Here is a 25,598-nt window from a genome sequence, read left to right as displayed (position 1 = left end):
AACCAAGAGAGGGAGATTAATTTCATCAATTATTACATTTCAGGGAATAAACTTATTTGCTTCAGAAAAGCATGCTCAAAAACAGAATCACATTGTTATCTTTATGGAAATTATTCACTACAAATCGGTGATAAGTGCTGTTGGATTCTAAAAACATGCCCCTATTCATTTTTATTTTTAAACCTAAGCAAAATCATGCTGTAAACAGGTTTTTTTAAATGTTGAAAAGATTATTGCATGAATAAAAAGTTTGTGTCTGCTTAACTTTAAACAAGGCTGATAGCCATTAGTTACATGCTCTTGTGTAATGAATCAATGTGTGAATGTAGGATTAAAACTAAAATGACCAAAAAAAAAAAGGGCTGAAATGACTTAAACAATAAAAATTTCAGGAAAAAATAATGGACGGTTATACATCAATCATCCGGACTAACGGAGAGACGGACCCATTGAAAACCTAGGTCCCTCTCTGATAAATCGGGTGACAAAATGTTACTCCATACCCCTTGCTCAAAAAAAATAAAAATAAACAGAATGTAAATGTCTTACAGACCAACCGATGGAGTGACTTGCATGCAACTAAAAATGCCGTAGCATGGAAGGGTCTCCCCTTCCATTGCCAAGGAAAAGTTACAAATGTAAGTGCAGCATCTGTTAACACATACTACACTTTGATCTTAGCCATGTGGCCAAGGAAAAGTTACAAATATAAATACAGCATGTAGTAAGAACATATACTACACTTTGATCTTGGCCAAAAGGCCAAGAAAAGCTGTATTTATTTGCTCCCACCACCGAGCAAATTAGGAACGAGACAGATTTTTAATGTGAGGAGTGAAAGGGAAATGGGGACCAACTCCCCGGGGAGTAGGGGAGCTGGATAATGACAATTGGTATAAGGGTTGCCCCTATATTGACTAAGGTCTTATATGTGGGGTTGCCCCCACATTGCTTACAGTATCTGCCAGAACAGATACTACACTTTGATCTTGGCCAAAAGGCCAAGAAAAGCTTAAAAGCTAAGAACAGCATGTATTAACAATAGACTTTCGATCTTAACCAAAAAGGCCAAGCGTAAAAGTGTTACGGACAAACCGACTTATAAAATTGTTTGCATGCGACTAAAAAGTGGATGTTTTTGTTTATTTTATTACAGGAAAATTTCTTTATAAATTGTGTTGCTGCTCGAGTGTTTTATTTATAACCCAAAAACTTCAAAAAGACACTGATGACTAGGGAATCTGGAAAGTTTTATTTTACAGTTTTTCATTTGTTTACATTTTCAAACATGTTTTGTAGCAAACTACAGATCAGCTTTAGAAAAACTTAAAGAAATGGAAAATGTGAAAGACTTGCATTTATTTTACTATCAAACTTAAAGAATCATTAGTTCACATGAATACAATTGTCACCTGTAAAGTATTTTCTATAAATTTTTTATTTTAAAAAGATATGGATGTAACAATGTCAAGAGAATTTTATCTGCTTGCTTTCTTGAGCTTCACTCAAAGGAATTTCTTTTCAAATACAAATCATTTAGCACTACAAATTTTATTGTCAATGATACATAATATGTGTACATAGATTAAAGCTAAGATATTACGCACATAGTATTTATTTCAGTGCTCAATATTCTAGTAGTGCTTACTAGATATATAAATAGTAAGTTATACAGAAACATCCACATTTCATTGCTGGAATTTCCCCAGAGATAAAATATTACACATTTTCATAGATATTAAAAAGTCTAACCTGTTTATAGTCTTCATCTGATTCAGCACTCTCTTCCACTTCAGCCTCTTGAAGCCATTTGATAAATGGCTTTGCTTTCGCACGCAATTCTTCCGAAACAGACTTGGGAAGATGTTTCTTGTTAGGCTAGAATTAAAATTTAAAAAATATTTAGTTTAAATTTAAGGAAAATATTGAAGAAAGCGAAATGTTCAAATACCAAAAAGAATGCCTACTTTTCCTGCCCACTTCAAGATGACTTCTTCGTCAAGTATGTCTTCATCATATAGCAACTTCAGAATATGGGGTACCTTTGGCATCAAAAGATCTTTGTGGACTTTACCAACAAGAATTTCAATACCTGACAACAAATATTTCTGTGCTTTTGGGCTGTTGTGGCAAAACTGGAAGAAAAGTGAATACATTATTCTAAAAGAATTGCATTCCAAGAAATTCATTAGATTTCAAAAAATTAAACAAATTAAATAAAATTTAATTTTCAGATTTAAAGATTCTAAAGAAAAAGAAAAATCCACAGAATGATGTCTATAACATATCAGAATATTAATATTCTTAAATTCTTACCCTGAGAAGAAGTTTCTTGTGTTCTTTAATCTGCTTCAATATCCTTTCATCAAACAATAACTCAACAAGAACCATAGGGCATTTTTCCTTGAGCTCAAGACGTTCTGCTTCTGCAACCACATCCTTGTCTGCACCAACAAGACTATTAGAATCAATCTTTTGCTAAAAAAAAAAAAAAAAAAAAAAAAAATAAAATCATTCTTGATTCTGTATAATCTATATGAATAAAAACAGTAGATATATAAATAATTAATCAATAAACTCTCGAGCTACTGGTGACATAACACCAAAATTAGGAAATACTGATAAACAAAATATTTTTTGAGTAAATTTTTTTAGATGGATGAATAACACAGAAATAAGTTGAAATGCAAAATGTTTATTTTAACTTGGCAATACATTTCTATTACTTTTGCACGTGCATATTCATAGCATGAAGTGTTTTAATTTAAAATGTTATCTTTCGATGATTCAAATTCTAAATGTACCTACCTACCTATAGATAGAGAGAAGAATTAAAAACTGTTGTAGATAGTGAATGTTGATGCTATAAAATGTTTTTCACAGGAAAGAGAGAGAGAGAGAGAGAGAGGGAAGGAGGGAGAGAAAAGAACAAAAAATTGTTGTAGGTAATGTTGATGATGTAAAAATGTTTTTTTCCAGCATAAAAAAAGAAATGTACAAAGCAAGCGAGCAAGGGTTATGAAGAATATATATACAGAGAAAGATAGGGAGAGACAGGAAATACAAACTGGTGTAGATATTGTTGACGCCGTAAAATGGAAAAAACTGAATGCAGCAAAAGTAGGTATCATTGCAATGTTACATTTGAATGGTACACTGTTCGTTTAGCATGTGAACACTTAATCCGGAATATAGGAATGGTCAGAGCTCAACCAATCAGAATGAGCGGAATTAGTCAAGGGAGACTTTATTATTTTTGAATCCGAAAAGGGAAAGATTGTTATGTTTATGATTCAGTTACAAAAGGTGCAAGCACAATATATGTAAAATGCATATATTTCCTCCCAGTGTTGACTGGAAACGGTAGGGGACTTGATATTTAGAGGGAAAAATAAGAACTACTTCCTCTAAAGATGGTTACGATTGTGATGTTACCCCTAGGATGAAATGTCATTCTAAAAGTTGCATAAGATAGTGGCTAATAGTCTAGACATAATAAATTTGTATGTGGCATCTGTTGTTGCAAGCAGACAGTACTTTGGTCCAGAGGGGAATTTCTGCAATCAAAATATAATACATGGAGAAACCTGGAGGTGTTAAATTTCTCAACAATGAGTGGGCACTTATCTTACCATTTATATATCAAATCTTATTGAGAGACTCCTTTTTGGACAATTTTGGCTGCTGTGTCAACAGTCCTTAAATTACCAACATGACTTTGGATTAAACAAAAAAGTACAATGTCTTTGATATCCAACAAATATCAGAACCTTTGTAATAGTTTAATGATAAGGAGGTTACTCAATTTCTTACTTTTCAATATTGTTAATACCAACAAGGAATCAAAGTATCATATAATACCGAATGTTTAGAAAGGGATCATTCAAATACCATGGATTTAACTTCTGCTACATATAAAAAAAGAGCAGATATACTACATAGTAAATAAACTTACTGTTATTAACTTTGCCCGCTGAACATCAAGATCTCATGTACAACTGCTTATCATACTTCCCAAGCAATATGGATATCCATGCTAATTGCATTAACAAAGACACTGACTCCTTACATTGTATTAAAAACAGACCACTAAAAGCATTTTTCCAGAATCTGGTAATCAATAATCACACACACACACACACACACACACACACACACACACACACACACACACACACACATTTGTAGACATTTATGCTGACGACACTACCATCTATGGCAACACTTCATAGGCCGTAAATGACCAAATTCTATCGGATTCCTTCTCCTTTGTCACGTGGTGCAATGGGGAAAGAGGTGGCTCATTAATTTTAATGCATCTAAAACCAAGCTTCTACCTTTACACCAACGCTCTGATCCCTGTCTAGCATTAATTGAAATGAATGGCTCGTCTTGGAGGTGGCTCCATGTTTTGACAAGCTTTTGGGTCTGACTTTACTCCTAATCTAAGATTAGATATCTACATCAAATCCGTTGCAAAAAATAATGGTGGGATCCTTTTATCACTCCAGTAGATATCCTGATGCAATTCTCCACCTGTGTGAAAGTATGTCTAAGAATGGAGTACTGTTGCTACATCTGAGCAGGAGCTGCTACGAAGGGCATGCAATAAGTAATGGCCTTGACTCACTTCCAGTTGTCTGATCTAGATGAAATTTTGCATGTGCAATGATTTATATCTCTATGGGTTATGTGGCAAATTACAGCTCTAAACTAATTGTGGTTTGTTTTACAGGTGTGAAATAGAGCCTGTTGAATGTCGAGCAGTGATCCGGTTTTTGTATTTGAAAGGACGCATACCACAGGAGACTTTTGATGAAATGAAAGAAACTTATGGTGATAATGCCCCATCATATGACCTTGTAAAACTGGCATCACGAATTCAAACATGGCCGGAAGTCTGTGGAAACAGCTCCGAGACCTGATCGCCCGCCCCTTCTGCCATTGATGAGGTATCTGTCCAAGTTGAGGCTGCCATTTTAGAAGATCGGCGCATTACTATTTGCCAAATAACCCAAGATATCAAGATTAGTACAGGGTCTGTGGAAACTACCCTATTCCTGCAGGACAACGCTCTGATCCACAACTGGCATGTCGCCAGATCAAAAGCATGGGCGTGTGGTTATGAAATCCTCCCATCCTCCTTACTCTCCTGACCTTGCAACCTCTGACTTTCACCTCTTCCCAGCCATGAAGTTGTTTTTGAAAGGAAAGCGTTTCCCAGATGATGCAGCCTTGATTTCTGAAGTCACAGTGGTTGGAGGACCAACCTGGGATGTTCTACAAAAACGCTCCCCAGAGCTGCATCAAACGATGGGAGAAATGCATAACTCTGGGTGGTTCCTAAGTAGAGAAAGACTAATACCTGTGCCAAGTTTCGTTGCTTTACTGCTATGGGAAGTGGGTCAGGGGCATTACTTATTGCATGCCCCTTGTAGAAGCAGCTTATCCTACCTTGACAGTTCAAAATAGACTTTGTAGCCTAGTGGGAGGGATGCCCCTTTTATCTTCCCTGCAACCATTACAAGCCTATGTCTGCTTTCTCATTATTTCCATGGCAAGTGCTCGTTTGAGCTGCAATCTATGGTCCCCTTTGGGCAGACTTTTACAAAAAACACTAGCTGAAACCACTATCAATAATATTCCCCACTCTTTATCTGTGCCTAAATCTAAACAGATTCCATGAACAAAGCTTTTTTGGAACTGCACACCTGTGGAACTTGTTTTCCTGCTTTCTAACTGATTGCAAAATAGTCATTTTCAAGTCTAATGTGAACAAGTTCTTGAGCTGTTCTCTTACGTTGTGACAATAACCAAGATGAGGAAGTTAGTCCGACAATCTCAATCAACTGTTCTCTTAAGTAATCCAATTTCCCAAATTCCATACTAATGATTACAATATTTTCCCATTGAGTACTGTACACTCATTAACCCTCATACTTGAGTGGCCTTTGTGCTTTGACAAGTGGAAACTCCTTTGTAAAGAAAAGGGGGGGGGAAGCCTTCATATTTTTCTGTCATCAAATGAACATTGAATGATTTCAACAGATATCATTTTATTTTAACATATAGCATTTCACTTGGTGCTTGCAAGAACCATCAACAAAGTTCAGGGACATTTACATTTATGTGACTTACATCTACACACTGATTGCTTATCACATGAACAAGTATATGTTGCGTGTTCTACAGTCAGTAAACAGACACTATATCTGCACAGAAAATGGAATATCACAAAATATTGTGTAGCCACAAGTATTTAAAACAACCATAAGTATGCATTTTTTGTTTATTTCCACTTAAACTGAGCCACAGCAACACATGGCCAGGTACACTTAGTGTGTATATATAACATGCTAACTTTAAAAAAATAAAAGAATTTGGAGTACAAACTGCTCTAAAAGGTAATAATGGCCAAAATATGATAGCTAACATTAAATTTATATGCAAAACAAATCCACCCCATTCTAAATTATTTTTTAGTATTCACATATAATCGCCTAAAAAAGTAGAATCTTAATTGGTAGTTGGAAAGCCATTACTACAACTAAAGTTCAAAAGTTAAGATGGAAGAAGTAAGGAAGCATGGCTATGGAAATCTTTTTACCCGAACACGATGTCCAACATGTTAAAAATATACAATTTGTTGTAAAAAAATCTAATGGATAAACATCTGGAGAAGTTGGTGAGGACAGGATATTTTTACGGAAACATAAATCGTAAAATTGCTAACTCATTAATGAAACGGCTGTAATGGAAAAATCCAGGAAATAAACGAAGATTATAAAAAAGAAAATGTGAGTCTTTGAATTTTCAACTAATATATATATATATATTATATATATATATATATATAGTAGCTAATGAAAAACAAGCCCACACACATACCTGAAAACAATTTTGTTAGAACTAAGAAAAAATAATTCTATGTTCTGTAGTATCATTTTCACATTTTGACCAATGTAACCATCAACATTTCTTCTGATGCATCTTATTGAACTCTGAATCTACATGGAATTCTGAACAGTACCTTCTCATTCATGGGGTAGTATACTTTCATTTTGTCAGCCATGACTGGATAAAGATCCTAAGAAATTTGCAATTGTATTTTTGGTCCCTTTAACCCTTTTTTTCCAAGTATTTCCATCACTGCGCCATAAGCAACCAAAAATTCAACTGCATGGCTGACGGAATGATAGATTACTCCCATGAATTAAATAATGGTTCCATTCAAAATCCTGTGTAGAATCTGGAGTCCATCGAAATATACCTTATAAGGTTTGTTACACCACTGAAAATGACACTGAAGAGAAGAACAGTAAACTAAAAAATAATTCTTTGAAATGAAATTGTTAGATTTAATTAGTTTTGATCTAAAAGTTCAGTGAGACCTGCAACATAATATTTTATTAGGATGATTTCCCTTTACCTTAATATAGCTGTACAGAATGTTCATACGTTCTTCTTGGGTTTTATCAAGATCATCAGACAAAGTTAAGCCTTTTGCAGCTGACGTCAGATCTTTCATACGATCTCTTACAGCATCTGCACTTACATCTTCAGTCCAGTTATCGTCATCATCATCATCATCATCTTGAGCCTACAAAACAGATTAAGAAATAAATACAAGTACTTAACAGCACTTACTCGAATGTGTCCAAGAAAACTAACTTTCACCCTCACAATTTAAAATTGTGGGGTCCCAAAATGCTTTTAACTTTTTTTAATGCACAAAGGATTTGCTAAAAATTTTAAAGCCAGTTTAAATGAAAATTGACAAAAAAGTTTCCACATCTCAAAATAGCCATGTAATACATTTTTTCAGCTATTAAGAGATTAAAATAACATTTTTTTACAAAATCTTTTTGGCATTTGCTTTTAATAATTGACGAATAGTAAAAATCAAATTTGTTGAAAATTTTATAGATTTCAAGCAATACCAGTATTCATTAAAATTTCTAGACAATAAAAGGTTAAATTTTAAGTAGACAATTTATAGCTAAAAGCCTCATGGCACCATGTGTTGAACAATGATATTATTTGCTGCAACTGTAGTGCAGCATACAAAGAAAATTATCTATTTAAATATCAAAGTCAGAGTTTTAACATTCCAAAAAGGCATAGGACTTGTCAGATTACACATAATTTTCATCATAAGGTTGAACACATGTGTAGCATTCTTTTATTTATGCAAACATTTTTTAACAATTATTTTTTGGTTTTCCTATATTTGTAAATAGGTTTTAAAACTAAATCTTAATTTTGGAACTAGCAATAATAAAGAGAATTTTTTTTTTTAGACTAGGCTTTCCATCACAAGAAAATTTTTACCTGAGGAGGTGCCACAATATCTCCACCAATTGCACGTTGAGCAGCCATTTGCTCTTGTGCATTTGCTTCCGGACTGTTTCGATCACCATTTACTCCCTCTTTCTTTGACTTCTTAGATTTTTTGGTTTTACCACATGCTTGAGCAGAATTCTCCTGGAGAAAAAAAAAAAAAAAAAAAAAAAAAAAAAATATCACCGAGTGAATTCAGAAATGAAGATTTTATGAAACATTTTATATAGTAATTGAAAAGATTATGTTACATGGGTACGACAAATACACTTGAAGTAGTCCTAATTTTATCGGTGATTTATTTTTAAGATCTTTAAAATTATATTTAATTTATAACTGAGTTTTGGAACATTTTTATATTACTTTTTCAGTAAAGTGCTATATTTTTGTTAAAACAAGATTAAGAAATGAAATTTGCAGAATCCGAATATGACACTGAAAATCTCCAGAAATTTCAAGTAATCTGCAGTAAGTACACAAATCTGCTTCAATACCTTAAAAATTGCATTTATCCATTAAAAAAAGTTATAGGGGTACCAGGCATTGCATAGGTGTTTGGAGGTATGCTTTTGGGTAAATGAAAACAAAAATCGTTAGCCGGTGTTTGTTTAAAAAAAACCCCCAAAAAACTGAAGCCTTGGCGCGCAGTTGGAAAATAATAAAGCGTGAAAAAAAAAAAAAAAAAAAAAAAAAAAGAAGAAAAGTGTGACGTTTAATGGCAGGTGCCCATTTTTGATGACTTAATGTCACCTTTGAGTGCGGGACAGTGTTTTATTTACAGAGTCTCCGCTCTTTTTTTTTTTTTATACGAAAAAGCTTAATGCACATGTGATCGAAAAAATCTTGAATATTTATCTTTTGAAAGTCGGGCAAATTAAATAGACAGGCGACCCCTGTTAACTCGTAGATATCATTTAGGCATGATATAAAGTAATAAGAAGTGAGTAGACCGATTGCTTCTCGGAAAAAAAGCCTTTCTTGGACATACACAAAAAGCGAACATACATGCACACATTTCCGCTTTTATATTTATAGATTATATGGTTTTAAGCATCTTTGTTTGGTGAAGGAGGAGTTATCACTAATTTTAGGTTAGTGGTAGGGTTAAGAGCAATTACATAACACCCTTAAAACTTGACAGTAAACAAACCAAAAACATACAATTTGGAATTTAGAGTGGGGATCAATTTAAACTTAAAATAAACTATTTCTGGATCATTCTAGCATTTTAGGGAAGTTAACTATTTCTATAGGAGATAAATCATGCATTTTCTTTGAGGAAAGAAAAGCCTGTTTTTTTTTTTATGATCATGTAGTTTTATATTTATAAAGAGTTTTTGTTGGGTTGACTTACCACTCGGACAGGGTTAGCGATAGATTTAAGGAAGGGCTTTCAGGATGGGGAGGGTTACTCAGATGTAGAGGTACTGAGATATGTTCAAAGAGAAGTGGGCTTGTCATTCAAACCAAAGGTTAATGGTAGGATAATTTTTTTTTGACAAAATATCAAGAGTATTTGGAGAGTTAACTGCTCAAGAATGACTGAAAAGTGTAGAATCATTTAGCATTAAATTTATGTGTAAAACTGACCCAACACCAAATTTCTTTTACTTTTTATAACCAGATTGTCTATAATCCCCTAAAATTTATTTACTTGGCTGCTAGAAAGTCAATTTTTATTAGTAACTAGAATTAAAATTAGTCAAGTATTTTTGAAAAATCAGTATTTCGATTGATTTTTTTGAAAGAACCACAAATCAAATTTAAGCAAAATTTGAAAAATACTTTTTCTTTTAAACGTGTGAATGAACTCGCAAGAGCAACTGCTGACAAATTATCAGCATTAAGTTTTAAAGCGGTCAAAACAAATGCATTTTTCAGATAGCATACATTTTATATATATATATTTATTATACATACATACTAGTTGTACTTTACGTGTTGCTATGGCTCGATCTGGTAAAATGAGAAAATGCACGTTTCTTATACGCATAATTTCCCAGTACATGTGGATACACAATTTTTTGTTGCTCCATTTTCTAAGATGTCCTTTGTCCATTCTGCAGTTGAGGAATATGAGAAATGTATTCCAGAAATATTTTTTCTTGAATAAAAATACAGCTGTCTTGGCATCATGATTTGTTCAGTATAGGTTGCTGTAGGCTAGCTTTTGCTGCTAACCCATCACATGGTCTTTTCCCCATGAGAAGTAACAAAACTGTCACTCTGCATTAATACTAAAATCAGATTTATGATTGCAGATTTAGTTTTTTTATTTTTATAGTGTGAAACAGCCCTAGCAGAGAAATATTTTTTGGGCATCAAAATCAAGAATTTCTTTTAAATTTTTCTGTAAACTTTCTTTGAACCAAATAGACAGCTACTACATCATGCTTGAGACAATCAGATATTACAAAATTAATATGCTCAAGGTCAATTCTATTTCTATAGTAACAGATGAATGGATGCAATGTAGCTTTATTATTCAAGTGGAATCCTTGAGACACATCTAGCAAAATAAATGGATAATTCTCAGAAAAATCTGATATTGCTTAGACTTCACCAACCTTTAAAGAATCTTTTCTATCAGAACAATTTTGATTGCATAATTAAAATTTTGTTCTGATAGCAATGAAATTATGCTTCTTCAATGTTTGAACTGCATGGAAAGTTTCAATAGATTCTTCTGCAGATTGTGATAGCTTGTAATACCAGTTGATAACCACTGTATACAGAATCATCAACTGAATTTTGTGAGAAATTTTTTCCATATACAAAACACAATCATCCATCAGTTCATTGCAAGCTGAACAGTCACCAAAGTTGCAATTTGTCAATGCTTCATTGCATGTAACAGCAAGTATGCATTGGTGGTAATCTGTCAAATGATAACTTTCTCCTTCAATCAGTTTAGCAAGATGAGATCCTGCAATCATCAACTTCATATTCTGATGGATTGTGTAAATGCAGACAGTATGGCTCCCAGCACCACACATTCTTTTGGTCTAAGCTCAGCAAATTTAGAGAAGCTCATTTTCTCTTGGTTCTTTGATTTGAATAATTCAACTGTTTCTTTCAGGTTACAGAGAACAAGATATTTGTTCCTGAATCGGTTTCCCATTCTTTAAAACAGTCTTGTAATCATTTTTTCCAGGCATCATTGACTTCTTCATTTTTCTAAAACTGCTTCACTTTAGTAATTGTATCTTGTGGGAATTTAGTTTGTGTATTTGGCAATGCTAAAATTCCTTCCATGTACATTGTAGTGCCAACTTGTTTGTATTTTGCTTAGACTCCAGCCTTTTGGAAGTACAGTCAGAATTAGAATTTTTTGTGATCTCTTCACTTGCAAACTTTTAACTGAGTAATAATTTCTTTCAAAGGTGTGTTGTTCTGGACTAATTAATTCGTAATGAGAAATGCTTGCTACAATTATACTGATTCTATCAGATATGGCTCTTGTAATTTTTTCTTCTTACAAAGGAGATGTTTTTCAAGTTTCATAACTCAGTTTTACTATCTACAAAAGTATCTGAAGATTCAGCTTCAGCTACCTGTGACCGATATTCATCTGTTGAAACAATAGCATCAAAAGACTCGGCTGATATTTTTTTCGATAATGTGTGCAAATCTTAGCAGGGATCAAGTTAAATTGTCTATTATTAGCATTCCTTAAACCTTTTCTGACTTTATGAAATTAAAGGGATTGCAGTATACATTTATGAAAGTTAAAGGGATTGCAGTATACATTTATGAAAGTTAAAGGGATTGCAGTATACATTTATGAAAGTTAAAGGGATTGCAGTATACATTTATGAAAGTTAAAGGGATTGCAGTATACATTTATGAAAGTTAAAGGGATTGCAGTATACATTTATGAAAGTTAAAGGGATTGCAGTATACATTTATGAAAGTTAAAGGGATTGCAGTATACATTTATGAAAGTTAAAGGGATTGCAGTATACATCTATGAAAGTTAAAGGGATTGCAGTATACATTTATGAAAGTTAAAGGGATTGCAGTATACATTTATGAAAGTTAAAGGGATTGCAGTATACATCTATGAAAGTTAAAGGGATTGCAGTATACATCTATGAAAGTTAAAGGGATTGCAGTATACATCTATGAAAGTTAAAGGGATTGCAGTATACATCTATGAAAGTTAAAGGGATTGCAGTATACATCTATGAAAGTTAAAGGGATTGCAGTATACATCTATGAAAGTTAAAGGGATTGCAGTATACATCTATGAAAGTTAAAGGGATTGCAGTATACATTTATGAAAGTTAAAGGGATTGCAGTATACATTTATGAAAGTTAAAGGGATTGCAGTATACATTTATGAAAGTTAAAGGGATTGCAGTATACATTTATGAAAGTTAAAGGGATTGCAGTATACATTTATGAAAGTTAAAGGGATTGCAGTATACATTTATGAAAGTTAAAGGGATTGCAGTATACATCTATGAAAGTTAAAGGGATTGCAGTATACATTTATGAAAGTTAAAGGGATTGCAGTATACATTTATGAAAGTTAAAGGGATTGCAGTATACATCTATGAAAGTTAAAGGGATTGCAGTATACATCTATGAAAGTTAAAGGGATTGCAGTATACATCTATGAAAGTTAAAGGGATTGCAGTATACATCTATGAAAGTTAAAGGGATTGCAGTATACATCTATGAAAGTTAAAGGGATTGCAGTATACATCTATGAAAGTTAAAGGGATTGCAGTATACATCTATGAAAGTTAAAGGGATTGCAGTATACATTTATGAAAGTTAAAGGGATTGCAGTATACATTTATGAAAGTTAAAGGGATTGCAGTATACATTTATGAAAGTTAAAGGGATTGCAGTATACATTTATGAAAGTTAAAGGGATTGCAGTATACATTTATGAAAGTTAAAGGGATTGCAGTATACATCTATGAAAGTTAAAGGGATTGCAGTATACATTTATGAAAGTTAAAGGGATTGCAGTATACATTTATGAAAGTTAAAGGGATTGCAGTATACATTTATGAAAGTTAAAGGGATTGCAGTATACATTTATGAAAGTTAAAGGGATTGCAGTATACATTTATGAAAGTTAAAGGGATTGCAGTATACATTTATGAAAGTTAAAGGGATTGCAGTATACATTTATGAAAGTTAAAGGGATTGAAGTATACATTTATGAAAGTTAAAGGGATTGCAGTATACATCTATGAAAGTTAAAGGGATTGCAGTATACATCTATGAAAGTTAAAGGGATTGCAGTATACATCTATGAAAGTTAAAGGGATTGCAGTATACATTTATGAAAGTTAAAGGGATTGCAGTATACATTTATGAAAGTTAAAGGGATTGCAGTATACATTTATGAAAGTTAAAGGGATTGCAGTATACATTTATGAAAGTTAAAGGGATTGCAGTATACATTTATGAAAGTTAAAGGGATTGCAGTATACATTTATGAAAGTTAAAGGGATTGCAGTATACATTTATGAAAGTTAAAGGGATTGCAGTATACATTTATGAAAGTTAAAGGGATTGCAGTATACATCTATGAAAGTTAAAGGGATTGCAGTATACATCTATGAAAGTTAAAGGGATTGCAGTATACATTTATGAAAGTTAAAGGGATTGCAGTATACATTTATGAAAGTTAAAGGGATTGCAGTATACATTTATGAAAGTTAAAGGGATTGCAGTATACATTTATGAAAGTTAAAGGGATTGCAGTATACATTTATGAAAGTTAAAGGGATTGCAGTATACATTTAAGTTAAAGGGATTGCAGTATACATTTATGAAAGTTAAAGGGATTGCAGTATACATTTATGAAAGTTAAAGGGATTGCAGTATACATTTATGAAAGTTAAAGGGATTGCAGTATACATTTATGAAAGTTAAAGGGATTGCAGTATACATTTATGAAAGTTAAAGGGATTGCAGTATACATTTATGAAAGTTAAAGGGATTGCAGTATACATTTATGAAAGTTAAAGGGATTGCAGTATACATTTATGAAAGTTAAAGGGATTGCAGTATACATTTATGAAAGTTAAAGGGATTGCAGTATACATTTATGAAAGTTAAAGGGATTGCAGTATACATTTATGAAAGTTAAAGGGATTGCAGTATACATTTATGAAAGTTAAAGGGATTGCAGTATACATTTATGAAAGTTAAAGGGATTGCAGTATACATTTATGAAAGTTAAAGGGATTGCAGTATACATTTATGAAAGTTAAAGGGATTGCAGTATACATTTATGAAAGTTAAAGGGATTGCAGTATACATTTATGAAAGTTAAAGGGATTGCAGTATACATTTATGAAAGTTAAAGGGATTGCAGTATACATTTATGAAAGTTAAAGGGATTGCAGTATACATTTATGAAAGTTAAAGGGATTGCAGTATACATTTATGAAAGTTAAAGGGATGGCAGTATACATTTATGAAAGTTAAAGGGATTGCAGTATACATTTATGAAAGTTAAAGGGATTGCAGTATACATTTATGAAAGTTAAAGGGATTGCAGTATACATTTATGAAAGTTAAAGGGATTGCAGTATACATTTATGAAAGTTAAAGGGATTGCAGTATACATTTATGAAAGTTAAAGGGATTGCAGTATACATTTATGAAAGTTAAAGGGATTGCAGTATACATTTATGAAAGTTAAAGGGATTGCAGTATACATTTATGAAAGTTAAAGGGATTGCAGTATACATTTATGAAAGTTAAAGGGATTGCAGTATACATTTATGAAAGTTAAAGGGATGGCAGTATACATTTATGAAAGTTAAAGGGATTGCAGTATACATTTATGAAAGTTAAAGGGATTGCAGTATACATTTATGAAAGTTAAAGGGATTGCAGTATACATCTATGAAAGTTAAAGGGATTGCAGTATACATTTATGAAAGTTAAAGGGATGGCAGTATACATTTATGAAAGTTAAAGGGATGGCAGTATACATTTATGAAAGTTAAAGGGATTGCAGTATACATTTATGAAAGTTAAAGGGATTGCAGTATACATTTATGAAAGTTAAAGGGATTGCAGTATACATTTATGAAAGTTAAAGGGATTGCAGTATACATTTATGAAAGTTAAAGGGATTGCAGTATACATTTATGAAAGTTAAAGGGATTGCAGTATACATTTATGAAAGTTAAAGGGATTGCAGTATACATTTATGAAAGTTAAAGGGATTGCAGTATACATTTATGAAAGTTAAAGGGATTGCAGTATACATTTATGAAAGTTAAAGGGATGGCAGTATACATTTATGAAAGTTAAAGGGATGGCAGTATACATTTATGAAAGTTAAAGGGATTGCAGTATACATTTATGAAAGTTAAAGGGATTGCAGTATACATTTATGAAAGTTAAAGGGATTGCAGTATACATTTATGAAAGTTAAAGGGATGGCAGTATACATTTATGAAAGTTAAAGGGATGGCAGTATACATTTATGAAAGTTAAAGGGATGGCAGTATACATTTATGAAAGTTAAAGGGATTGCAGTATACATTTATGAAAGTTAAAGGGATTGCAGTATACATTTATGAAAGTTAAAGGGATTGCAGTATACATTTATGAAAGTTAAAGGGATTGCAGTATACATTTATGAAAGTTAAAGGGATTGCAGTATACATTTATGAAAGTTAAAGGGATGGCAGTATACATTTATGAAAGTTAAAGGGATTGCAGTATACATTTATGAAAGTTAAAGGGATTGCAGTATACATTTATGAAAGTTAAAGGGATTGCAGTATACATTTATGAAAGTTAAAGGGATGGCAGTATACATTTATGAAAGTTAAAGGGATTGCAGTATACATTTATGAAAGTTAAAGGGATTGCAGTATACATTTATGAAAGTTAAAGGGATTGCAGTATACATTTATGAAAGTTAAAGGGATTGCAGTATACATTTATGAAAGTTAAAGGGATGGCAGTATACATTTATGAAAGTTAAAGGGATTGCAGTATACATTTATGAAAGTTAAAGGGATTGCAGTATACATTTATGAAAGTTAAAGGGATTGCAGTATACATTTATGAAAGTTAAAGGGATGGCAGTATACATTTATGAAAGTTAAAGGGATTGCAGTATACATTTATGAAAGTTAAAGGGATTGCAGTATACATTTATGAAAGTTAAAGGGATTGCAGTATACATTTATGAAAGTTAAAGGGATGGCAGTATACATTTATGAAAGTTAAAGGGATTGCAGTATACATTTATGAAAGTTAAAGGGATTGCAGTATACATTTATGAAAGTTAAAGGGATTGCAGTATACATTTATGAAAGTTAAAGGGATTGCAGTATACATTTATGAAAGTTAAAGGGATGGCAGTATACATTTATGAAAGTTAAAGGGATTGCAGTATACATTTATGAAAGTTAAAGGGATGGCAGTATACATTTATGAAAGTTAAAGGGATTGCATACATTTTCAAAACTATTCTTATTGACTGAATTCATTTGAAAAACTTGAAAAAGTATTATATCTAAGACAGGGGAATTATTACATCTTAGTCCAAGGATATAAGTCTGAAAAATAAATATAAATTAGAACATCCGATGAAAATTCCATAATATTGACTAACATGACAGGAAAGACAGTAAACATTCTCCGAAACAGACTCCTGGAATGGTATGTTCTATAACATTGCAAGAAAATATTTGAAATAGCTCATTTGAATTTGACAGTATTAATAAAAAAAATTTTTTTTAAATATCACTTGTTTAGGAGAAAAAAATCTTGATGAATTATTTAAAATAAAAAAGTACTTTATATAGTAAAAAAAAAAAAAAAAAATCTTTAGTTCTATATTTACATGATGACTGACAAAATTTTAATCTTATACTCTGTATTTGTGTCTTATCTGTCCTAAGAAAGACTCAATTGGCAAAACGGTTTCAATAATGTTAATTTTTTATAATCTTTTATTGCTTTTTATCTTCACCCATCTGACTGCTACATATTTAGAACTTATTCTTACAACCAGACAGTAGCTATAAAAAAAAAAAAAAAAAAAAAAAAAAGACATATATATATATATATACACACACACACACACGTTTTTTTTAAAGTTATATGCAATACCTGGCTAGTGTTGATTTTGAACAAATCTCAATTGTCGGCCTTTTTATAAACAAGGGCTGCCTAAAATGATTAATCACTAAAAATCATAAAATTTGATTTTCTTATAAAGATCGTAAAGATTTTCTTTTAGTTAAATTTTAGGTAACAACCAAAATATTCAATTGGATATTTCAAACAATAAAATTTATTAATGAATGCAAAACATTTCATAGATGTGCTTTTCTCTTCTCTGCACCCTGTATCTCACAGAAGAGATGTTGCGAGTTTGCTTTACTGTTATTTTCATAGCAAGTGCTCGACTGAACTTTGATCTATGCCCACCACCTCGCCAAACATTCACAAGAAACACTTGTCTAGCTGAAAACACTTTATCTGTGCCTAGACCTAAACGTAGATTCTATGAGCAAAGCTTCTTTCTTAGAAGTGCACGCCTGTGGGAACGGTCTTCCGTTTTCCTGCTTTCCAGCTGACTACAATCTGTCTTTAAGTCCAACGTAAACAAGTTCTCGTAAGCCATTCCACCTGCCTGTATGCATGTTTGATGTCTGCCTAAAACTTTCGACAGAGGCAACGCATTTTCACAAGCTCGACCCTTCAGACGACAAATATCGAAAAATTGGCCAATAAACAATTCCTTCCCCCTCAACTGGGCACTTTTCTACAGGTAGAGGTGGTGTGGGGGTCGCTTTTTGTGCCAATATTTTCAAAAGTCATCCCGCTTTTCAATTGTCTAGGCTTAATTTAAACCTACACCACTTCGGTTTCATTATGGGTGCAACAGCAAAGACATTAGGTTTTTTTTTTGTTTTTACATACTTTGCCTCCTTCATGGTAAGGGTTCGAGCCTGTCTGCCTACTACCATTTTTTCCATTTTTGGAGGGCTCAACACACTTCTAAACACCTGGGCACCCAGGGTTTTTTATATATATATATATATATATATATATATATATATATAAATATATGTGTGGCAAAACGTGTGTTAGTGTGTTTGTGCATTTTTTCAGTATGTCAATAAAGGTTGTTCAAGTTAACGCTGTGATTGTTTACAAATGGTTTATTTCTGGTTTGTGCAAACCGTTCTGCTTTATGTTGAATGCCCAGAAAAAGCTCCTTTGATTATTTACCAGTTTTAAAATAAGCAAACGAACTTGGCTGTTTTTGCAGAATAAACATTAATTTCCACACACAGAGGACTAACTTGGCATACGAGTTCAAATGCCCTTTGGAAGACTGTCTCTGACAATAATAGTTAAAGCATATATACGTTTGACCACCACCACTTTGTCTGAGAGATTAAACCTGCATCACTCCGATAATAGCATAAATATACTTAATCACTTGATTAACCAACATTCCTATCCTGTGCCAATTTAGGAAAATTTTAGTTAACATATCTTTACTTGAACAAACCAATAATAAACAGAAACTTGAAATACTAGAAGCATTAGTAATAAACTCTAAGAAAAAGAAAACTATTAATAAAATAAACTCCAGCAATAGTAATAACATCCTGAAGTGTTTGTAAAGTTATTTATTTTAATAGCTTTGCAAACATTTGAGGATGTTATTAATTTTAACCAATAAAGGGGGGAAAAAAAAAAAAAAAAAAAAAAATTGTTCAAAAGCAGTTAGATAAATTTATCCCTGACGATGAATCCTGAAGGATTGGAAAGTACCCAGACTTATGATAAACATGGTGATTACATCAGCCAGAAGTGAAGACTTATTCAGAAGTTGGAAAGGATCGAAAATAGAATAAAAAAAAAAAAATTTTTTTTAAATGCAATAAATGAATATATATATATATATATATATATATATATATATATATATATATAAATATAAACATTATCAGCTAGTAGTCAACTACTGTCCGATCGATGAAATGTTGCATCCCTCCGTTTTACAAATACTGTAATGGTAGCTGCCTCGACAAACTTCAAGCTCTAGTACCAACTCAACGTGAATACTCGACTAACAGCAAAATCTCACCCGCACACAGAAATCCCTAGATGCAAGAAAGCCTTTTACTCTAATTGTTTCTTCCCTAGGACTGTTTCCGGTTTCCCCAATTGTACTGACATGCAGAAGTTCCAGTGTAGTGTAAACAAATATCTTGCTGCTCAGTTCCCCCATGTAGTACCCCTACAAATTATGTCCCAAATAATAGCCCCATGCATCAAAGTGGCACTGCGTCTTGTTTGGGGTGAAAATTATATATATCTTGGGAGTTTTTCTTTTTTTTAACCTTTAAAATTTAAATTTTTTAGTCCTTTGTTGAAAAGTTCTTTTGTCAGTAAGTCAATATCCTGCAATTTTTGAACAAACACCATTTCCCTAAAATACAAAAATGTTTTAAACAGTGGATCTAGTTTTGACATTAAAGAGTAACTAGATGTACCCGGCCACACATTGCTGGGGCTCAGTTTGTTAAAATGGAACACATTTCTCAAGAAAAAATTTCATTTTGTATTATTTACTTTTATTATTTTTTGCAATTTTTTTTTATCCATAAAAGTTGAGGGTTTTTCCTCAAAAGATTCCTTTCTTACCATATAAATTGTTAGAGGAACGGGTTTGTTTTGTTTGTTTTTTTTCAGGAAAATTTGCATTAAAAAAAAAAAAAAAAAAAAAAGTTGGCAGTAAACGTTTCTTTTTGAAAATAGAATTTTTATTATAAAAAGAACAGATGAATGCTTTATATGAACACTGTAAATAGTTAGGTGAAAGTAGAGAAAAGTTTAATTTTTTTTTTCCCCCAAGAGAATGTACAAATTATTTTTTGTCAACAGATGTTAAGAAAATAAACAGAAAAAATACTCCCATCATTAGTTAATTAGTTATGCAAAATAAAATGTTGATTTAGTGTTTCAACATTTGAACAACGCTCGGTCGAATCCTAACCATAATTGGAATCAGGGTGGGGAGTACAATTCTTTTTAATTTTGTCTTGTGTTCAATGTTTTGAGTGGGCTATCAGCGACTGCAAACTAATAAATTGCAAAAATGCAAAAAATTCAACAATTAAATAATTTTAATAATTGCCCAGCTTCTAATACAAATCCTAGTAAATCAATCCCCCTTATTGGCACGGTTGTTGTAAAAACGGAACGGAAAGTTATGAAAAATGTTTTCACAGCGAGCTTACCAATTCAACTAAATTTTGAAGTTAAATAAATTGGTAGATTTGCCATTTAGCTGTACAAATATACTCAAACCAGGTAATCACTAAAAGGGACTCTTAAAGATTGACACTGGTATCAGCAAAAGTTTGTTTACATGTTTTACAAACTTTAAATGGCTAAAATATAATCACATAATTATTGAAAATGTGATCATGTGATTAAAATTTAATTTAAATAAACCACATTGTTTAACAAATAATGCAAGATGAAGTTTTAAAATGATTAAATATATTTTATAATTTAACATTAAAAACATTGAACAATAAAAATACAATTTTTATATTTATGTATTGTTTGGTACTGTGCTGAAATATTTGAAAGCCATTCTTAATGAGGAGGGTGTTTTGTAACTATTCTGTGCTTTCACCTTACCATTGAAAAAAAAGAAAGACATTGTGAATCTTTATTTTAACCTAAAAAAATAAATAAATAAAATTTTTTTTTTTTTTTAAACAGTGTGGTACCAAAAATTCATAAGTACCAAATTTTGGTTTCATGTTACATAGTAGATATTGTTCTTGGTCATGTGACAGCAGGCGGTGATAAATGACCCCCCCCCCCCAAATAAATGGTCTATTGTTCAAAGAAACCCACCTATTTATTAAAGGAAAATTAAGCATGTTAGTAAATTTATACCAAAATGTCGAAGCAATCGTTCCAGTGGTTAACGAACGAACCAAGAATTATATATATTAGGCTAACTACCTATACATGTTATAGAAAAAAGTCTATTGCTTGTGATCACTAGATCTACAATATTATTTAATTATTTGATAAGTTCTTTGTGTAGTATTTTTGTATATAAAAGATACTAAAGTCATAAGTTGATGGATTTCGCCTTTTTCGAAGAATTTATGCTGTCTAATTTTTCTTTTATTGGATATAAATTAGTTACCACCCAAAATAGATTTATATTACTATAAAATTTCCTTTTCTAGTGGAAATTATTGATTTGATTAAGGATTCAAACACTTTAGATATAGGTTCATGGTTTAGTGATGCACATCTTTGAGGCAACAATAAACCAGGTGCTAACCAGTTTCTGTGTATTTTAAGTATCCAAAACAAATCAAAGTTTTGTCATCCCTACCTCTAATTTTTCACAACTAACAATTTACTTGATCAATTTGAAATATATCCTTGTTCTGTGATTAGTATATACATAAAGACTTTTCTACATGTTTCTAAATTTTTTTTTAATTCAGTGTAATTCTAAATAAGTACATTTTAATGTCTGTTATAAAGAGATTTTAAGATTCCCTAATTTTCACATTTTCTAGTCTGATAGTTTTAACCACACAGAACCAGAATGTTTGTGCCAAATTTAATCATGTGGTACTCTAATATCGACTCAGTTTGTGTAACCAAGTCTTGCCAAATGCTCATTAATGGTGGGTTTTGATGTGTTAAACCTTTCTGCTAATTCGTGTATGAATAATGTCCTGATTTGTTTTTTTTGTTTTTTTTTCTTTACATAGGCATCACCACATTATCAAGGCCAAGAGGCCACTCAAGGATAAGGGTTAAAGAGTGTACAGTAGAAATTGGTCAATATAGTAATCATTAGTAATGAAAATTTGGTAAATTTGATAACTTATATGGAACGGCTCATCAAGAACTTATTTACGTTAGACTTGAACACAACCATATTGTAGTCAGCCGGAAAGCAGGAAAACGGAAGACAATTCCACAGGCGTGCAGTTCTAAGAAAGAAGCTTTGTTCATGGAATCTACGTTTAGGTTTAGGCACAGATAAAGAGTGGGGGAAATTATTGATAGTGTTTACAGCTAGACGAGTGTTTCTTGTGAAAGTTTGGCGAGGGGGGACCATAGATTGAAGCTCAGTTGAACACTTTCCATGAAAATAACGATACATCAGAGAAACTCGCAACATCTCTTCTGTGAGATAGAGGTTGCAAGGAGGAGAAAAGGACATCTCCTACGAAGTCTATTTTGAACTCTATCAAGGCAGGACAAGTTCTTTCTAGCAGCTCCTGCCCAGATGTGGCAACAGTATTCCATCTTTGGACGTACCTGGCTCTTATATAGATAGAGAATAGCATCAGTAGTGAGATATCTACCGGATCGATAGAAAGATCCCACCATTTTTCCAGCGGCCTTGGCAACAGATTTGATATATGTGTTCCATTTAAGATCAGGAGTAATGGTCAAGCCAAGAAGCTTGTCAAAACTTGAGGCCTCCTGAAGACGAGAGCCATTCATTTCAATTGATGACAAATGTGGATTAGAATGTTGATGATGTAAAGAGAGAAGCTTGGTTTTAGATGCATTAAAAGTAACCAGCCACTCCTTACCCCATTGTACTACGTGCTCAAGATCAGAGGAGAGAGAATTGGAGAGAACTTGGTCGTTTACTGTCTTAGATGTGCTACCATAAATGGTAGTGTCGTCAGCATAAATGTCTACAAATGATGTAAGGATATGATTTGGAAGATCATTAATGTAGATCAGGAAAAGAGTTGGGCCCAGGATGGATCCCTGAGGAACACCGGCATTAATACTGTGAGCTTCTGATTTTTGCCCATCAACTACTACTCTTATGAACCTATCAGAAAGAAATGATTTAATAATTAAGACATTTCCAGCTATACCATAGCTAGCGATCTTATGAAGTAAACCTCTATGCCATACCCTATCAAAGGCCTTAGATATGTCAAGAGCAATTGCCCTAGAAAGATTGCCACCGTAGAGAGATTTGCTAATCCTATGCGATATAACTGTAAGGACATCTGCTGTAGATCTAGCAGAACGGAAACCATATTGAGTGTCACTAAGAAGGTTATTTTTGTTGAGATGGTTGATTACTTCTGTATTTAACACAGATTCTAGCAACTTACTCATGACGCACAGGAGACTTATTGGCCTGTACTGAGAGGGGGATGAGCGATCACCTGAATTCTTAAATACAGGGCATACTGATGAGATTTTCCAGGGAGATGGGAAACTATTCTCCTTAAGACAACGTTTAAACAGTTTTGTAAGTATGGGCGCTAGTTCAGGTTGAAGTTTTTTGAGTACTATAATTGGAATACCATCAGGGCCAGTTGCTTTACTCGAATCAAGGTTTTTGATTAGCTTCGCAACATCACGTACAGATATACGTATATCACATAGCGTGTTTTCTGATACAGGAGGAAATATTGGGGGTTGGCGGTCTTGGTCGCAAAGGGTAGAATTAGCTGCAAAGTTCTTGACAAAGAGTTTGGCTTTGTCTGATGCTGACGAGATTACCTCAGGTCCATTGATAATAGTTGGGATGGAGCACACGCTTCTGTTCAGGATTCTGTTTGCTATTTGCCAAAACTGGTGGGAACCAAGCCGCTGCTCAGCTACTTTGGACTTAACAGATTGAGCATACAACTCTCTTGCGTTCCTTATTACTTTCTTACAATGGTTGCTGGCAGTCCTGAAAACGGCTTTAGTTTCCATACATCTATTACGTTTGAAGCAGTGGAAATAGTGATTTCTGTGCGCAATGGCAGCAGCACATTCGGGAGAGAACCATGGCTGGCTGTTAGGTTTTTGCTGAAACTTTTTAGAGGGTATGAAATGGTCAATACCTACAATTAACCATTCAGTCAGGTCTAATACTATAGAGGACACATCCTTTTTAAACATGGAATGCAGAGGTAGATCAGATATAAATGTACGGAAGCTATCCCAGTCAGCCTTAGTGTATCGATATACTGTACGATGAAGAGGTACGTCTGGGGACTTATTACATTTCATTTTTATCTTAATTGATACAACAGAGTGGTCGGAAGATCCAAGAGGCGACAGAACAGAAACTGAACATAGTTCAGGGCAAGTTGTGAGAAAAAGGTCTAGTAGGCTCGCATACTGGCCGTCATTATCGGGCACACGGGTAGGTTCCTGAACAATCTGAGTGAGGTCATAGGCAATGGAGAAATCATGACAGAACCTCCCCTCATCATCGGTCTTGTTTGAGTGGGTCAACCATTCTACGTTGTGAACATTGAAGTCTCCACATACGTGAATGTTAGCTGAAGGATAAGTAGAAAGGACTTGGTCAATTTTCTCAGATATGCTTTGAAAGATAGTAACTCCGCTGTTGTGGGGGCGATAGAGAGTAAATATAAATGCAGTAGTGTGAGCTAAAGCAACCCGGAAGCACATATAGGGTAAGTTGGGATCTTCCCTGGAGATGTCCCGCCCACATGGAAAGCTATCTTTAATATAGGCACATATTCCATGCCCATGGCAATCTTGGGGGTCAGATTTAGAAGTTAAATTAGAGTATCCTGTAATTGCAAACTCATCTAGGGAAATAGCCTGTCCAATGCCAGTTTCACTTAAAAATAAAAGGTCTGGTTTAGTCTCCTGTAATTGGGTTTCAACCTCTGGAAGGTTAGAACGAAGACCCCTGATGTTGGAGAAGGAGACATGGTAGTAGGGGTCTACGTTGGAAGTTGGTAATTTGTAAAGGGTGTTCTGTCTGGGCATTCATCATTAAGGCTAAAAATCTCCAGTTCTAAATTTTTGGAAACCATTTCCATACAATTCTCTCAGCTAAACTATTTTCACTGTACACAACAGTTGCTTTTATAGAACTAGAAAAAACATCAAGTAGCTAAACTGAGTCTTAATCCCCCCCCCCTTTTTTTTATAAACTTTCTGAGAGATAACTATATACTCTAAACAGAAATCGAAGCATACAATACCTGACAATTATTTGATACATTCTAACATTGAAACATGAAGTAAAAATTGACAAACTTCCAAACGTGATTATATAAAATAAAACCAAATACCTGATCAGGTGGATTCTTTAAGATGAAAGTAGTTAGTTTATGGTTCATGTCAACAGGACCTTGATACCCACAAGCAATACATCGCTGCAGTATCAATTGCTTCCTAGACAATATAACCTGAAACCAAAAAGAAATTCAACTTGAAATGTAATACTATGCTCATAA

At 33.0% G+C, this 25,598-nt stretch overlaps 1 protein-coding gene and 2 pseudogenes across 7 annotated transcripts in view; all 3 read right to left on the bottom strand.

Moving 5' to 3' along the window:
* Positions 1 to 598: 598 nt before the first annotated feature.
* LOC145268470 (U2 spliceosomal RNA) lies at positions 599 to 774 on the bottom strand (annotated as a pseudogene).
* Positions 775 to 896: 122 nt separating this feature from the next.
* On the bottom strand, positions 897 to 1,013 carry LOC145268503 (U2 spliceosomal RNA; annotated as a pseudogene).
* A 739-nt stretch (positions 1,014 to 1,752) lies between these two features.
* The window catches only part of LOC145268196 (eukaryotic translation initiation factor 5-like), a gene marked incomplete at its 3' end in the record, with an annotated part of 42,432 nt that continues 18,586 nt past the window's right edge, over positions 1,753 to 25,598 (bottom strand). For all 7 annotated transcript variants that reach the window (XM_080123448.1, XM_080123451.1, XM_080123450.1 and 4 more), the window contains 6 exon segments: positions 1,753 to 1,878; positions 1,968 to 2,135; positions 2,317 to 2,478; positions 7,430 to 7,600; positions 8,332 to 8,484; positions 25,434 to 25,550. In XM_080123448.1, the coding sequence (XP_079979574.1) occupies positions 1,753 to 1,878; positions 1,968 to 2,135; positions 2,317 to 2,478; positions 7,430 to 7,600; positions 8,332 to 8,484; positions 25,434 to 25,550 (897 nt within the window).

The sequence above is a fragment of the Euprymna scolopes genome, chromosome 43 (genome assembly GCF_053919585.1).
Source record: "Euprymna scolopes isolate OS-2025 chromosome 43, ASM5391958v1, whole genome shotgun sequence".
NCBI classification, from domain to species: Eukaryota; Metazoa; Mollusca; class Cephalopoda; order Sepiida; family Sepiolidae; genus Euprymna; species Euprymna scolopes.
The sequence above is the reverse complement of the archived record's forward strand: the minus strand, read 5'-3'. Positions and strand labels throughout refer to the sequence as shown.